Genomic DNA, 16,918 nt, shown 5'->3' with positions numbered 1-16,918 from the left:
CATAGGAATGGAAAAGTTGCCTTAGAGCCACTGTGAGCTGGAGCTGCCTGTAGAATAACGGGACCTAGATGCTGTGTCTGCAGTCAGATAATTCTTTGGACCTGATGCTCAGATGAGATCTTCAGTATGAATATTCAGTCAGAGCTAGCTATCTTATAAATGGTGGCTAAAGCCACACAGAGATCACTTGGAGACCAAGCATAGAGGAAGAGAAAATAACTAGAACAAAAACCCCAAATAGTGCCAATAGCAACAGTGACAGGGGAACAGAAGTGAAAACAAAAGCTGAACAGGTGTGCTGGCTGCTCCATGTACCTAAAGAGAACATGGTCCCGCAAAGTCAGGAGGTAATGTTTCCAGAGAGAGATGGTTAGAATAGCCAGATGTAACAGAACAGTCAGTAAGAAAGGGCATTTAAAGACTCCATTGTATTTGGTACTTGCGACATTGGTGATTTGTTCAAATGTAGTGAGAAGAGCATATTGCAGTGGGGTGAGATACAAATACCAGAAACAGTTGAAACTGTGAAAATTTCCATAGGCTATTCTGAGAAACAAGAGTTCAAGCCTCCTACTGGCCTTTGAAGAGTAGGCAGTAGAAAGCTATAGTTACATTATGCTAATGCCGGGGATCCTTTCATTAAGGAAACAGAACTTGGCACAACAATTTGTAGTTCTGGACATAAGCGATTTTTCCAAATCTGTTGAGTCTTAAAGAGAAAGGCATGCCCTGGTACGCTCTTCTGTGTGCTCTATCTGTAAGTTCATTGAGGAGGAATGCATATGGTCTTGTTTCAATTTCCTGCCATTCTGGTCTGCCTGGGAGAAATAGATTTGCCACAGACATTAAGACGAATCAATGTACAGTAGTATGCTTTCACTGCTTTCCATTTCATCTCCGAAGAACACTTCATGATCTTCTTACAGAAAAGTTGGCAAACATCTCATTATGCTTTGCATGTAAGAAATTAAAGCCGTGTAAGCTTGAGCAAGTCACTTCTCTCTGGATCTCAGTGACAAAGAGTGTGAGGTGGGATGACCTCGAAGGCCCTCCTAGCTAAGCATGCTATTTAAAAATAAGGTCTGGGGCTGGAGAGATGGCTTAGCAGTTAAGCGCTTGCCTGTGAAACCTAAGGACCCCAGTTTCAGGTTCGTTTCCCCAGGACCCACATTAGCCAGATGCACAAGGGGGTGTATGCATCTGGAGTTCATTTTCAGTGGCTGGAGGCCCTGGCATGCCCATTCTCTCTACTTCTCTCTATCTGCCTCTTTCTCTGTCTGTTGCCATCAAATAAATAAAAATAAAGATAAAAAATTATTTAAAAATAAGGTCTGAAGAGATTGCTTAGCAGTTAAGATGCTTACCTGTGAGGCCTAAGGACCCAAGTTTTATTCCCCAGTATCCACATAAACCAGATGCATGCATCTACAGTTTATTTGCAGTGGCTGGAGGCCCTAGTGTAGCCATTCTCTCTCTCTCTCTCTCTCTCTCTCTCTCTCTCTCTCTCTATCTATCTATCTCTATCTCTCTCTCTCCTTCTCTTTCTCAAATAAATAAGTTAAATAAAAATAAATACCTTATATATACTGTGAAATTGGCAGATTTGCCAAATGCTGTATCATGAATGTTTTAATATTTTCAACCAGAGATATGAGGAGCTTGGGCCTCCCCCTGCCAGTTCTAGGGTGTCATTGCTTTCAGATCCCCTGCACTTATCTGTAAACTTTTTTTCTTTTGAAGGTGGGGTCTGTCTCACTCTAGCTCAGGCTGACCTGGAATTCACTCTGCATTCTCAGGGTGGCCTCGACCTCAAGGCTATCCTCCTACCTCTGCCTCCAGAGTGCTGGGATTAAAGGCATGTACCACCACACCCGGCTCAGAGACATATTTTACATAACCATGCTAAATAAAACACAACGAAAAATTTTGAAAGATCTAGTAATTCTTATAACTTTCTAAGGTATAATGAGAGAAATGTTAAAATCCTCTGTCCAGGCTGAAGAGATGGCTTAGCGGTTAAGCGCTTGCCTGTGAAGCCTAAGGATCCTGGTTCGAGGCTGGATTCCCCAGGTCCCACGTTAGCCAGATGCACAAGGGGGCACAAGCGTCTGGAATTCATTTGCAGTGGCTGGAGGCCATGGTGCACCCATTCTCTCTCTTCTCTCCCTAACTGCCTCTTTCTCTCTCTGTCACTATCAAATAAATAAATAAAAATAAACAAAAAAATTAAAAAATCCTCTGTCTAAGAAGGAAATGCTAAACATTTAAAGTTATATTAGCATTGGTGGTATAGTGGTTATCATAGCTGCATTCCATGGTTATGCTCTATTGAACGGCACACACAGAAAGCCGTTTCAATTTGAGCTCTCAGATCCAACCACAGCAGGACACAGCAAGATTTTTCAGAAGCAGGAAGGTCACACAGCAGCCCCATGTTTTGCAGCCAGCCATTATCATTCAGGTAGAAGAAGAGACAGCCCACCCAAGGACGTCAGTGTGGAGCAGGAACCATACCTGTCAGCATGCCTTCATCTACCACACAGCTGCCATCAATCAGAATGGCATCACATGGCATTTGCACTCTGCTCCCTGTCAACATTAATAAGTCTCCAGGCACCAGGACTCGTGATTCTAGCTCTTGGATTCCAGCTGAAAGTGTGAACACACAGAGTCGCGTTATGTTCTCACAGAAAAACAGTCCAGTGTTAGAGATCAATGGGAAATGAACCAACACATATAAATAAGGAGGCTAATCCTCAACCTGGATTGAAAATCTGAAAACATAAAGAAGAAAAGTGATAAACTTTATAAAGCAAAATAAAGCCTTGTGTGACAAAGATGAATAAGCCAAGCAAACACTAGTAACAGATTCAGAAAACATATGAAACTTGCAGAAAACAAATAATATTCTTTGTATATCAGAAAGTCTTTTAAGAAAAACATTTTAGCCAGATATTAAGAGTTCACACACACAAGTGGCATGTTAAATATCTAAAAGATGTTCATTTTTACTGATAAGAAAAATAAACGTTTCTTCTTTCTTTCTTTTTCTTTCCTGATTGTCTGCTTGGCTGCTCTTACTCCTTTCCTTTCTCAGGCAATCCCAAAGTTATCATCGGGCCAATCAAGACAGGCATCCATGCAGGTGACTGTGGAGATGGGAGGCAGGCCGCTAGAGATATTGGGCCTGAGTGGGATGAAAGGGTCTGTGTGTGGCCTTGGCTCCGACAGAGCCCAGTGTAAGCAAGAGAGATGGCGCCACAGTGGCTGTGACCTGCTGTGCAATGCTATATGGAAGTAAGGTGGGACAGAGTGGAAGCACCAGCAGAGATGAGAAATGGGTCACATCCAGGCTGAATTGTTATGAGATTTATTAAGGTCAGTGACAGCCAGGTTTCTCATAGAAGAAAAGATGTCACAAATACAGAGACCAAATTCAAAAGGGCCTTGTGATTTGGAAATGGAGGTGCCATAGTGTAACAGACAGAGAGATAATAAAGATATAAGTGTGTAAGTCCATAAGAATATATACATGTGTGGTATATAGTCTTTCCTCTGGGACAGCAGAAGAACAGTGAAGCCCAATAATAATGAGCATGACATGTGCTGAAATTTTGGTTTCTAAATTCCACTGCAAAAAGAAAACAAACACAAAACTGTGAAGATTTTTTAAATAAATAGCTGATATAGCTGATTATAAGGCTAGGCTAAGAACAGTACAAAATAAACTGGGAAACTTGTTATGCTATGAAATATGGAAATACTCAAAAGAATGATGGAGTCATACAAAGAAGATATCAAAGCCAAAATAAGGGGCCCTTTCTCCCTAAATCTGTAATAACTTTAAGATCAAAGTAAATAATGCTAAAGAACTATTACAATTGAATAAGCAGAGATTCATAAATATATAATGGCACAGATTAATCAATAAATAAATGGGAAGAAAATGTATTTTCCTTGCAGCAAAAATGACAATTAAATAATTAAGATGATAAAATTGGAAAATCACTATTTGGCAAGTACTGAAGGAACAGTCTAGTCAAGAAGTATCTATGCATGCTAAAACTAGTAAGAGAGATTTTGATGAAGACAGTTTATTTATGTAGCCTCAAAGTATTTCTCAACAAAATATTCATTACAAAGGGGAAAAGAGCAAATTTGCAAAGGGGACGCCTGGCAGAAACCATTTAATTAAGTAATTCAAGTTGACATCACCACTGATAGAAGAAATTTAAAACACATGCCATCTGATAGGATGTCATGAGCACACACCATCAGATTTGTGATTTGCCGGTGAGTAAATTTAAAACACAGCATAACTGAGTAAAACCTGAGTCTAACTCTGAGTAAACCCCAGACAAATCCAAGCTGAGGGGCATCCTGCAAAATAACTAGACTTGGAAGAATCAGGGTTATAGAAAAAAAATTGAAAAAAGTTAAAGGCCCATGGTAAACAGCAGCGTTGTGTGATCTTAGATCAAATTTCTACAAAGAACTTTAGTGACACAATTGACAATGCAGGAGTAGGATCTGATGGTCAGTTGGTAGTGATGTGTCAATATCAGCTTCCTGGACCCACTGTCATTTGTGAAGGAGAATGTTCTGACTGCTAAGATATACTTACCAAGCTAGATGGAGACCATGGAGCCACCTGTTTGGAAGTTTTAAATTGTTTAAAAAGAGACAGAATGGATTAAGGTGAGGTACCACAGCTTGCCTCTCTAATTAGAAAAATCTAATAGTTTTCCAGCATACTCTATTGGCAAGTATGTAAGGAAAAAGCCACTCATGCATTTCTAGTTTAAATGCACATTGGCACAATCTCTACAGGGGAAAAAAAAATCTAGCAAAAGTGCCTATGAATCTCTTCTCTAACCTCAAAATTTTGATTCTAAAACTCTATACTGAAGTGCAGATGAAAAGACCTGCACAAGACTTTTATTACATCACTATTTACAATAGTAAAAGACTGTGAAAAATATCCAATAGTACAGATTGAATTAACCATGGTTCCTCCACACAAAAGTACTCTGCACCTGCACATAACGAATGAAGAATATGCAAACGCATTGTCATGAAAGGATCCATGGAAACACAGTTTGGCACGAAGTATATACAACAGGAAATAGAGTTAAATATATTTGGTATACCCATGATTATCAAAAAACTCAGCAGTATAAACATGCATAATATTTTGAATGTATAATATACAGGTATTATTTTACTTATAATTTGTTTATATTTGAAATGTAAGAATAAATGAAAAATTGTCATAAGTGGTTATCATAGAGAGAAAAAGGACAAAAGGAAGAGAGGAGAAGGAGAAAAGCTGAACTCCCCAGAATATCTTCTTGTCTTATGAATCTAACTTTTGAATTGTGAGCTACTGTTTTATATTTTGCCTAGACATTCTAGAAAGTAATTTTGAAAAGCTAACACTAAAAGTCTGAAACAAACTGAGTGAAAGCAATCCATCAAGTTGTTCGCATGACCCTACAGAAGCTCTTTCGGATGACAGGAAAACACAATCTCATATGTAGCCAACTATAAAACAAATCTGTGGTGTCTTGCACAAGACTGAGCCAGTGAGCATCACGTCATAGAAGGGGAAAGAGTTCATGAAACCCTATTTCTCCAAAAGCAGCCACTGGTAGTTAATTATTACTGAGAGAGTTACAGTCTTCAGAGGTGTAGCCAGTGGTAAATTGCTCACACTAAAGTAAATAATCCCACACACACTCATGCCTATAAAATCAACACTAGTTTAACTCAGTGATCACAAAAAAGTCATGAAAGTAGGAAAGAGATTAGATTGGAGAAAGAAAAGTTTTAGTGGGAATGGGGTAAATGTAAGAGAGGGTATTAGGGAATGAATATGATCAAATATATTATGTACATGCATGAAATTATCAAAAATAGGAAAATTTTAAGTCCATAGTTCTAAATTAGAATTGAAAATGTCAGCAGGAATTCATAATATATTCTATCTTAAAATATTTTTTACTAGGTATGCCTGATGAAAAGGTTACAAACAATGCCTCACACCATAAAAATGAACAGTCTTAATAATGGTTAAGGTGTCTAAGCATCAGATCTAAAGATTCCCTCGAAAGATGAGGCTTAGATCTCAAAATTTCCAAACTACTTTAATAAAACTCACAACGAATTTTGTGACCATGTAAAAAATAAAATTCTGGGGCTGGAGAGATGGATCAGCAACTAAAGGTACTTGCTTGCGAAGCCTGATAGCCTGGGTTGAATTCCCCAGGACCCATGTAAAGCCAGATGCACAAAGTGGCACATGTGTCTGGAGTTTGTCTGCAGTGGAAAGAAGCCCTGGTGTGCCCATTGCACCTCTCTCTCTCTCTATCTCTCTCTCTCTCTCTCTGTTTACAAATAAATAATAAATAATTTTAGAAATTAAAAGACTCATAGAATTTCTCTTTTGATATCAATATTTCTCAACCTAATACCACAGCATAATAATCTAGGAAATTTTAAAGACTGCCAATACAAAAATGTCATACTCTAGCAATAAAATATGAATCTAATATCATATTTTCCACTTAGACCAGCATGCTGCAGATATATTCACTTAATCAGCATGCCTCAGCTGTTGCTCACTTTAAGAAATACAACAATTATTTTAATAGGTGCTGACTTGTTCATCAAACTAACATTATTTCACTTTGAGTAGGATTTCACTTTTACACATATTTAATGAACACGTCAGGTTTTCCATTATGCAAGATTGGCTTGTGGTAGAGTTCTTCGCCCTCTGTTAGCTTCAACAATGACCTATCTTCATTCACCCAGTCAGTTGGACATCTAGTCATGTTCATACATAAATAACAAAACTGTTTTGTTATTCAAGCCTTAAGACTATATTTTTAAGCTTTATAATCACCATTTAGATATCTTTTTCATTAATTTGTTTTCAAAAATGGAGGAAGAGAAGAGAGAGAAAGAGAGAGCGCAAGCTTGGTCGACTCAAGGCCCTCTGCCACTGTACATGCAAATCCAAATACAGGGGTGTCTTAAGATGCTGTAAATTCCTTATGTGGATCCTAGCTACAGATGATTGGGCTTCTGAGTGAGAAGGAAAATACTTAGTAGCAGAGGCCAGTAAGTTAAAAAGGAGATGTAAAGGGAAGAGAAAGGAAGGGAGGAGGGTACTTAATAGTTTGGTATTGTATATATGTAAGTACAGTGATTGAGATGGGGAGGTAATATGATGAAGAATGGAATTTCAAAGGGGAAAGTGTGTGGGGGGAGGTATTACCATGGGATATTTTTTATAATTATGGAAAATGTTAATAAAATTGTGAAAATAAAAATAAAGATGCTGTAAATTACTAAATGCTAAGGGTTACCATTTATTACTTACTCGTTTAAATAATAAAGTAACAGTTGCCTAATAAAATAAGTAAATAAATTAGAAAAAAGAATTCAGGAGCCAACTTCCATAGGTTCTCAAAAGCAAAAGCCAGTTGAACAACTTGAGCAAGAATAGGAATAGAACTGCAATGGGTAGAAATGTACAAACCATGTTTGTTCAATACTATAAGCTATAAGAATCAACCCATTATTTTGAAATCTGGTAAATAAAGAGAAAAAATCAGGGCTGGAGAGATGGTTTAGTGGTTAAGGCACTTGACTACAAAGGCAAAGAACCTTGGTTTGATTCCCCAGGACTCAAGTAAACCAGATACACAAGGTGGCACATGCATCTGGAGTTTGTTTGCAGTGGCCGGATGCCTTGGCATGTCCATTCTTGCTCTCTCTCTCTCTCTCTTTCTCCCTGTTTTGGTCTCTCAAATAAATAAATAAATGAAAATTAAAGAATTTTTTTCCTTCTTTAAGCTGAATAATGGACTCATGAAATAGTTAAGAGTGTTTTTCTTATAAAAAAAAAATATGTCATGCCAGGACTGGAGAGATGGCTTAACAGTTAAGGGGTGCTTGCTCAGCCTAAGGACCCAGGCTCAATTCCTCAGAACCCACATAAGTCAGATGTACATGGTGGCACATGCGTCTGGAGTTCATTTGCATTAGCAGCTACAGACCATGGCATTTATATTCTCTATCTCTCACTCTCGACCTCTCTATATATCTCTCTAATAAATAAATAAATAATTTTAAATGTCATGTCAGATGGAAAAATGGCAAGGTAGAAGTAAAAATGTATAGTCCCTATTGAAATATAATAAATCTAAGTTATAATGATTTGAGTCTACTACTATCACAAAAAGAAGAGTCATATAGTACATGTCCTCAGTATACAGTGTCAGGCATACATCTAAGTTTCTAGAACTAACTACAGAATACAGAAAGTAAATGGGTGGTGGAAAATCTTTTTTTTTTTTTAAAAAAATTTTTATTTATTTATTTGAGAGTGACAGACACAGAGAGAAGGACAGATAGAGGGAGAGAGAGAGAATGGGCGCGCCAGGGCTTCCAGCCTCTGCAAACGAACTCCAGACGCGGGCGCCCCCTTGTGCATCTGGCTAACGTGGGACCTGGGGAACCGAGCCTCGAACCGGGGTCCTTAGGCTTCACAGGCAAGCGCTTAACCGCTAAGCCATCTCTCCAGCCCGGAAAATCTTATTAAGTAATACCAGGGATGCAACTTGGACCATCTAAGCCACATAGCAAACCATGTATTTATTTAATAAAAAAGATAAAAGAAAAAAATAATATTTAGAGGAGGAATCTTCCAGATCTGAAGTTTATTTTACTTCTAATATAATCAATTGTACCATATGGAAATCCTAATTTGAAAAGTGTATATACGTGTGTGTGTGTGTGTAGTGTGTGCATGTATGTATGTATAATTTATTAATTTTTTATTTGAGAGAGAGACAGGGAGAGATAGAAAATGAAGTGGAAAGAGAGAAAAAGAATGGGCATGTCAGAGCCTCTAACCACTGCAAACAAACTCCAAATGTATGTGCTACCTTGTACATTTGGCTTATGTGGGCACTGGAAAATCAAACCTGGGTCCTTAGGCTTCTCAGGCAAGTGCTTTTTCTGCTAAGCCATCTCTCCAGACCAAGAATATATATTTTTACATTAAAAAAATATATATTCTGTCAATTTTTAATGTGTACATTAAATAATATGTATATAATAATTATATGTTTTATAAGTACAGATGCATATACTCGATTCAAATCAAAAATTTGAATACCAGTAGTATAATTAATATACTTTAAAATTATGAGAGGCTTTAGATATGATAAAAATAATTAGAAATAAGTCTTTATATATTATAGCTACATACTCAGCCTTCACATGAAATTATACAGTGTCTGGAATAGTTACAAAATAATATTGGATGAGGGAGTTAGTAAAACAGATTTTAATAAGAAGGCACAATAAGGTGGTAATTACTGAAATTGCGTGACAGACACATGCGGTTTCATTATCACATTTTCTCTGCCATTATATATGTTCAACATATTTTATGATAAAAAAATTAGAAGAAAATGACAAGATATTGTTAAAGAGTAAAAGATAATTCATTTCCAACAGAGGCAGAATAAGAAGGATGAAACTTATTTATGCTTTCACAGAAAAGAATGAAAAGCTATACAAAATATGTTTTAAAAAATAGTTTTTGGACACTGAATTACAACAAAAGTGACAGGTAACAAACGAAGATACTCTGCATTTGTCCAGCTTTCTGTCTTTAAAGAGTTTTCAAGCCTAGGTGTAGGGATGGAGGACCCAGCTTTCTGTCTTTAAAGAGTTTTCAAGCCTAGGTGTAGGGATGGAGGACCCAGGAATCATCCAGAGGATGTGCTGAGGACAGACACAGATGGGGGTGCATGGAGATGAGGGCTTAAGGTTACATGGCAGGGCACTGAAAATAGAACTGAGAGGAGGGGATAAGCACCAAACATTGGTAGAGGCTCCCCCTTTACAATGAAGCAGACTGTTATCAGCACATGCATACCAAGAATAAAGAATAAATAAACATTTACACTTAAAACCATTTCTAATAGCATCACAGCTCTGTAATGCCAAAGAATAAATCTGAGAAAAAAAAATGTATGAGATTCACACACTGAAAACTGCAAACACTGCTGCGGGAAATCAAAGAAGACCTAAATCAATGCATATCCATAAGGCAAGGATCCAAGTTTGTTAATATGTAAATTTTTCACAAGTTGATATAGAGATTCAACACAACCCCAATCAAAACCACATCATCATTTAAAGAAATTAGCACGTTGATTCTAAAAGTCATATGGAAATGAGAAAGGTCTAATATACCACAGTAACTAGAAAAAAAGAAACCTGAAACACTACCATTACCAGTTTCAAACTGTATCATAAAGACTCTGTCTTTCTTTGGTACAAAGAGAAGAAAATACGGCTAGACTAGGACAGGCGGTCCAGAAATAGATCTAGCTGTATGGATGGCAGGCTGTGGACAAAGGTACAAAGGCAAGTCTCCTGGAGTAGAGACACTCATTTTAAGCAAACCATGCCACTAGAACATTTTAAATTCCTACTTGCTTGCAAAACATGAACTTCAACCTAAAACAAACGATTCAAAACACAATGTAGAACTAAAACTGCAAAACTCAAGAAAACAAAATTGAAAGTTTTGGTAGCCTTCGATTTGGTAAAGATGTCTGTGAAGGTTAAGTTCCATTGTCAACATGATCAGATTAGAAATCAAGAAAGAGATGCACCTCTATGGCAGATCTGTGAGGACGTTTCCAGGAAGAATTAATGGAGAGAGGAAGTCCTTCCCCCCGAGTGGGTGGCCCTTCTGGTGGTGAGCTGTATAGGAAGAAGTGCCAAGAGAACACAGAGCCTGCCGCATGAGCTGCCTGCTGGGATGTGCATCTATTATGTTGCTGCCATCTTTGGGGGCCACTGGAACTCAACTTTCCAATATGGGCTGAAGATCAGTGTGGATCGGGATTGCTGAGGTATCCGGCCTTGTAGATGGAGCAGCTACAAGTTTCCTTAATACTTAAGCCTGCAGACAGCTTTTGTTGGACTGTCCAGCTCAAATCCTGCAAGCTAATCCAATGAATCACCTTTATAATACATATTCATTCTACCAGTTCCATATCTGTTGAGAACTCTGACTAATACAATGTCTTAGAAATAATGATGCCAAAGACTGTGGCCCACAGAGGAAAATATGGATAAACTGGCCTTTTCAAAAGTAATATCTGCCTTTAAAAGATGCTATAAAGAGAATGAAAAGATACTTCGTAGACTGAGTGAAGATGCCTGATAGAAAACAACTGATTGAATGAGAAGAAAGTAATCTAATCAGTAAGTAATTTGAACAAGCAATTCAAAAAATAAGAGTCATATAAACCATTGGAAAGATGTTCAAGGCCATTCATTAACCATTATGAAACTGTAAATGAAAACAATGAGTTACTTCCACTAATGAAATTATCTCAAAGTACATAGAGTGGCCACACCATGAATGCAGAAAGGCAAGACTCATATGTAGTTGGCTGGAATGTTTACCATACCATTCTAGAAAAAAATTGATCAATGTCTTAAGATGTTAAATATATCTACTGTAGGCTTAGCCACTCTTTTGCTAGCTATTTGCTCATAAGAAGCAAAACTGCATGCTTTTGGAAAGACTTGCACCTAAATGTTTATAGAAGTATTATTTGAAATATCAAAACTATTAGAACTAACCCAAATATCAACCACGAGTGAATATGTAAACAAACACATACCTGTCTAATGAGAGACATTTTGGGGAAAATGAATGTACCATATTAATACTCAACAAAATAGGTGAATCTCAATATTATTGTGAACTTTGATCTCTCCCCTAAATGTATTATAAAGGCCAAAATGCATCCTAAACTATATGACTAAGCGTAGAAACTAAACTGTAATGACAGACATCAGGTAAATGATTGCCTGCATATGGAAAAGGCATCAGAAGGACTGTCAAGACTCAATAAAATTTCTAGGGATTTTGAGTATATAATATTCTTATCATTCATTGTTTTCCTTTTATTTAGATCTTTAACATATGAACATATTACAAATTTATCACATTCACAACCAGTTAAACCCTCTTTCCTGCCCTCATTCCACTGAAGACCTTCCACAGTGGGGTTATCAAAAACCACTGTGGGATCATGAATATACTAGCCAGTATCTTTGTGGAAAACAATGTCTCAGAGTATACCTTCCCACTCTGTGGACCTTATGTTCTTTCTGCCTCCTCTCCTGCAGTGTTTCCTGAGTCTTGGAGGGCATGTTATAAATCTCCTTTAGGATTGCACTCTTAGAAACCTCTAATCTTCTGTTCTGATGAGTTTTGAGTCTCCTCAGTGTCTACAGCCATCTCACTGGAGGAGTTTCTCAGGGAGAGCTCTTATCTTTATGATGGTGAGGATTTTATGGGTATATACATATGTCAAAAGTTATCAAATTGCACACTATAGATATGTTCAATTGAGTATGTCAACTCAACCTCAAGTAGGTTTCTTTAAGGAGAAAGGATCTCAAATTCCTCTTCCTTGTAAACACATGTATAAGAAAGATGCATATGAGGATAGGAATAGTAGTAACAACCAGAAAAGTATGTTGAAGTACTTTTCTGTTTCCATATGGATAGCATAACGTAGTTATAAAATACAGGAACTTACCTTTTCTCTCACATACAGATATTGTAATGCTATTGTGTGATTCCACTAGACGGTGCAACTTTACAGATTGCTGAAAGACAAGGAAAACAGACAAGTTTATGTTTGGATGCAGACCCCAGGTATAATTCAGTAAGGTATGAATGTTCTATAAGAATAGGGCCTCATTGGAGTGCTAGCTGAATGCTCTACCTTGGAACAAAGAGCTGAATGCCCTGTTGCTCAGCTAAAAATAGTCTCTGTCCACTAATTAGTTGTTCTTTAACACAAAGGAATTTCCAAGCATATTCTTTCCACCAAAAATAACATTGAAAATCTAAATTATGTGCAGGTTTTTTGAGTAGATAGATGTCAAGAACATTTATCTGTCAATATGTATTTTACACAAATAGCTTGCATTAATTCAAGCATTAATTCAGCCTTGGATTATTCCATGTCAGATTTCCTAATCCAAAATTTTATACGGATTGGTATTTCTTGCTGTTTTCTTGTTGTGGTTGTTATTCCAATATATGAAATATAAGGGACATGAGAGTGAATCAATTAAAAGAGAAAATAAATATGACATATTTGATTTCAAATTTATTAAGAAACTGGTATGTCAAAAACTTCCTGCTTTTTTTTTTCCTGTTTCTGTCATTTAAGACACCTCTTCAGTTTTGGGGGGTTTCTTTTTTATTTTTTTTTAATTTATTATTTTTTTTTTTGAAGTAGGGTTTTGCTCTAGTCCAGGCTGACCTGGAATTCACTATGTAGTCTCATGGTGGCCTTAAACTCATAACAATCCTCCTACCTTTGCTTCCCAAGTGCTGGGTATTAAAGGCGTGTGCCACCATACCTGGCTGGAGTTTGTTTGAAGTGACTAGAAGCCCTGGTGTGCCCATTCTTTCTCTCTCTTTCTGTCTTTCTCTCTTCTCTCTTCTCTCTCTCTCTCTCTCTCTCTCTCTCTCTCTCTCTCTCTCTCTCCCTCTGTCTCTCTCTTTCTCTCTCTCTGCTTGCAAATAATTTTTAAAAAAAGACTAGAAATCATCTAAGTATCTATCAATAGTTAGAATAGTTAACATAGTTACAAAACTATGTTAGGACTAGAGAAAACTGTTGTATAAATATGGAATAATATTCAAGACACATTAAATAAAAACGTGACAGTGGAATAGTATACATAGAGCTCTTCCATGCTTCAAAACAAATGAGTGCCTATGTATTTAATATTGCTAAATAGATACAAAACTTATGAGCCCAACAAATCCCAAAAGGAGATCTGGAACCCAGGGAAATTCTTTCAACTGGAAGTATTCTATTTTTATTTGCAATATTTTGTTCTATTTGAAATTTACTTTTAATATGTCCACATATTGTGCTTTATATAAGGGCTAATTGAAATTGGTTTGCTTTTGTTGCTTTTCATTTTAAAACTATCTATGAGCTTTAGGCTTTATAGGTGACCTTAACAATAGTGGTTAAAAGGGAGTAAAGAAAGGAGAAACCAGGTCAGCATGAATAAAGTGAAAGAAAAGTAATTGGATTATAAGAGCAAGCATCAAGATTTGAGTTTTCAGTAAAAGGAAGAACAATCTAGTACTAACTGATGTTAGATGCATAGACAAGATGAAGTCTTTATTATTATTTTTTAATTTGATTTATTAGTTTTCTTTTCATCAAATACAGGCAGTTTGGTACCATTGTTTAGGCTCATCTATGATCTACCCCCTCCCATTAGACCCTCCTTGTTGATGTAAATGGGTCGTGCATTGTGGAGTTAGTCCCCAGTTATTGGTATGCTAAATGTCTCTGCAAATCATGACCCAACATGTGACTCTGACATTCTTTTCCCCCCTCTTCCGCAAAATTTCCCTGAGCCATGTTGGGTTCATTTTTGGTCTGCTTCAGTGCTGAGGTGTTGGGGGAAGATGAAGTCTTTAGTTTTAGTTTTGCTTATAAGCTTGAAGTGGCTTGAATGCTACACACTAGTGACAAAGATTTTTGGGAAAGGGAAGAAGGAGTCACTTTGGGACTACAAAAGCACCCCAAGAAACTGGGAGTTCCTGATGTCTGGAACACAGAGAGATGAAGGTGTCTCAAGTACTGCCTCCACAGTGATGAGAAGGGAAATAAGGCAGGGCTGAAGATAAGAGCCATTTGGAAATGCAGAGTGGGGAGTTGAGCAAATTCTATCTTGGGCTTCTATCAGCTGTGGAAAGATAATCTGCTGAATTGGGGGCGGGGGAGCAGAAGATAGGAAGATGGGCATTTCAGAAAGCTGAAGATAGTGATGGCCTGAAACTTTAATGAGAGAATTCAAAGCATCTTGATCAAAGATGCATAAAAGGCTTGCCCAGGTGACATTGACACACATAGATCAATCAATCTGCTCTATGTGATTTTTTTCCAATAGCACCTAGACCCCCTGTGATAGACAAAACGAAATCCAAAAGTTGAACTGGAGCTTTGATAAATAAGCACCAAACCAATGTAAAGGGCAGAGGAATTCACGCTAGTGCCTGATTCCTCCACCTTTGAGACTAGGTACTGGGCACTGAGGGAAGGGAAGGACTCCCTTACTGAGCATTGGAGGTTGTGCTAGACATTCACAAATTTGGTCTATTTAACGTGCACGGGGCAGTACCTCTTTGGTGAATCTTCTCTCCTAAGAACATGTCAGTAAAATCCCCACTGCTCCCATGCTGAACCGAGGGGATTAGGGGATAGCTCACCATTCTGAGATCATACACTGTCAGAGCTATGGAAATGACAGACATGAGTATGATGGCGAAAGCATATTCCTTGTAATCTTCACTGAACCACAGACAGACACTGAAGAGTTGAAATATGTAGAATGGATTTAGAACCTGTTGGCAGACATAAAACAAGGAAGACACGATCAGCATTCAGGCTTCACACACGGCTGTTTATTGACTTGTCTTCGTAATCAGCACCGGGACATAAATTGCCCATACAGTGTGTTATTCTTCTCATTGTTCTACTCAATTAGCAATTGCCATGTACCAGTCACTGTACTAAGGGTGTCACTGACTTTACTCATCTCATTTACATCATTACATCAATGACCAAAAGACATTGCTTGTCTCTATTATAAAGATAAAGAAATTGAATCTTACATCTTGAGAAATTTGCCCAAGGTCATACAACTGTGACTGTCATTCAACCATGACTTAAACCTTGAAAAGTGCTCTGACCCCAGATCACTTTTTTGTGAATGTATATGCATGTGTGGTGTGTGTGCTTGTGTGTCTGAGTGTTCATATGTGTAAGGGTGCACATGTGTGTAAGGGCAGAGGCCAGGCATCAAGGTGAATATCTTTCTTAAGTGTTCTCCTCCTTATATTTTTTTTAAATTTTTATTTATTTATTTGAAAGGGAGGCATGTACAAAGAGAATGGACACACAAGACCACCGCAATGAACTCCAGATGCATGTGCCACCTTGTGCATCCAAATTACATGGGTCCTGGGGAATTGAACCTGGGTCCTTAGGCTTTGCAGGCAAGCACCTTAACCAACAAATCATCTCTCCAGCTCTATTCCTTGATTTGTGTGACAGCTTCTCTCACCACACCTGGACTTCACCAGTTTGGCTAGGCTGACTAGTCAGAAAGTCCTCAGGATCCTCCTGTCTCTCCCTCCCAGTGCTGGGATTACAGGTATATGCCACCATATCTGGCTTTTACTTGGATCCTAAAGATCCAAATTCAGGCCCTTGTGCTTGCACCACAAGAGGTTACTGGTGGAGCCGTCTCTGCAACCTCAGAGCACTTATTTTAATCACTGGAGCACTGTACAATCTACAGAGCAGGACTGCACGTGCCATCATGCTGAGCGTCACAGTAGCTGGGTAGATGTTGTCATCTGTCACTTCTAGGCCTTGAGAAGGGTGACACATCCAGATTTACAAAAGATAAACATTTTCTTGTCTGTTGTCCCTCTCTGTTACAAAACAGACAACATATCCAATGCCATTGAAGAACTTCTCATTAATGCATATATGCAAGACTACAGTTCTCCACTCATAGATAGCCAAGCTGAAAGAGGCAACCTGTAACTACACACACAGACCACTGTGAGAAAGAATAGATATTAACAACAGCAATTGTCAACCTGCTTTGTTTAGAAATATTTCATGCTTTGATTCAAATTTCCTCTAATGGTTTACCATCTATCAAAAACAAAAATGGAGATGCTGGCTTCAGCCTTGGGAAGAGGTGCAGAACCTCTTCCCCCACCCATTTGTCCTGCTTTCTGTCCATCTTG

At 37.8% G+C, this 16,918-nt stretch overlaps 1 protein-coding gene across 1 annotated transcript in view; it reads right to left on the bottom strand.

The window, feature by feature from the left end:
* Positions 1-16,918, bottom strand: part of Atp13a4 (ATPase 13A4) — a 138,769-nt gene that overhangs the window by 60,851 nt on the left and 61,000 nt on the right. The window contains exons 7-9 of the mRNA XM_004654257.2: positions 15,365-15,499; positions 12,654-12,723; positions 2,515-2,649 (exon numbers count right to left, since the gene is read on the bottom strand). Of these exons, the coding sequence (XP_004654314.2) occupies positions 2,515-2,649; positions 12,654-12,723; positions 15,365-15,499 (340 nt within the window). The remainder of the gene's footprint in view (positions 1-2,514; positions 2,650-12,653; positions 12,724-15,364; positions 15,500-16,918) is intronic.

Source organism: Jaculus jaculus, chromosome 5, assembly GCF_020740685.1.
Source record: "Jaculus jaculus isolate mJacJac1 chromosome 5, mJacJac1.mat.Y.cur, whole genome shotgun sequence".
In the NCBI taxonomy this organism is placed as follows: Eukaryota; Metazoa; Chordata; class Mammalia; order Rodentia; family Dipodidae; genus Jaculus; species Jaculus jaculus.
This window is presented reverse-complemented; position numbering and strand designations above follow the sequence as displayed.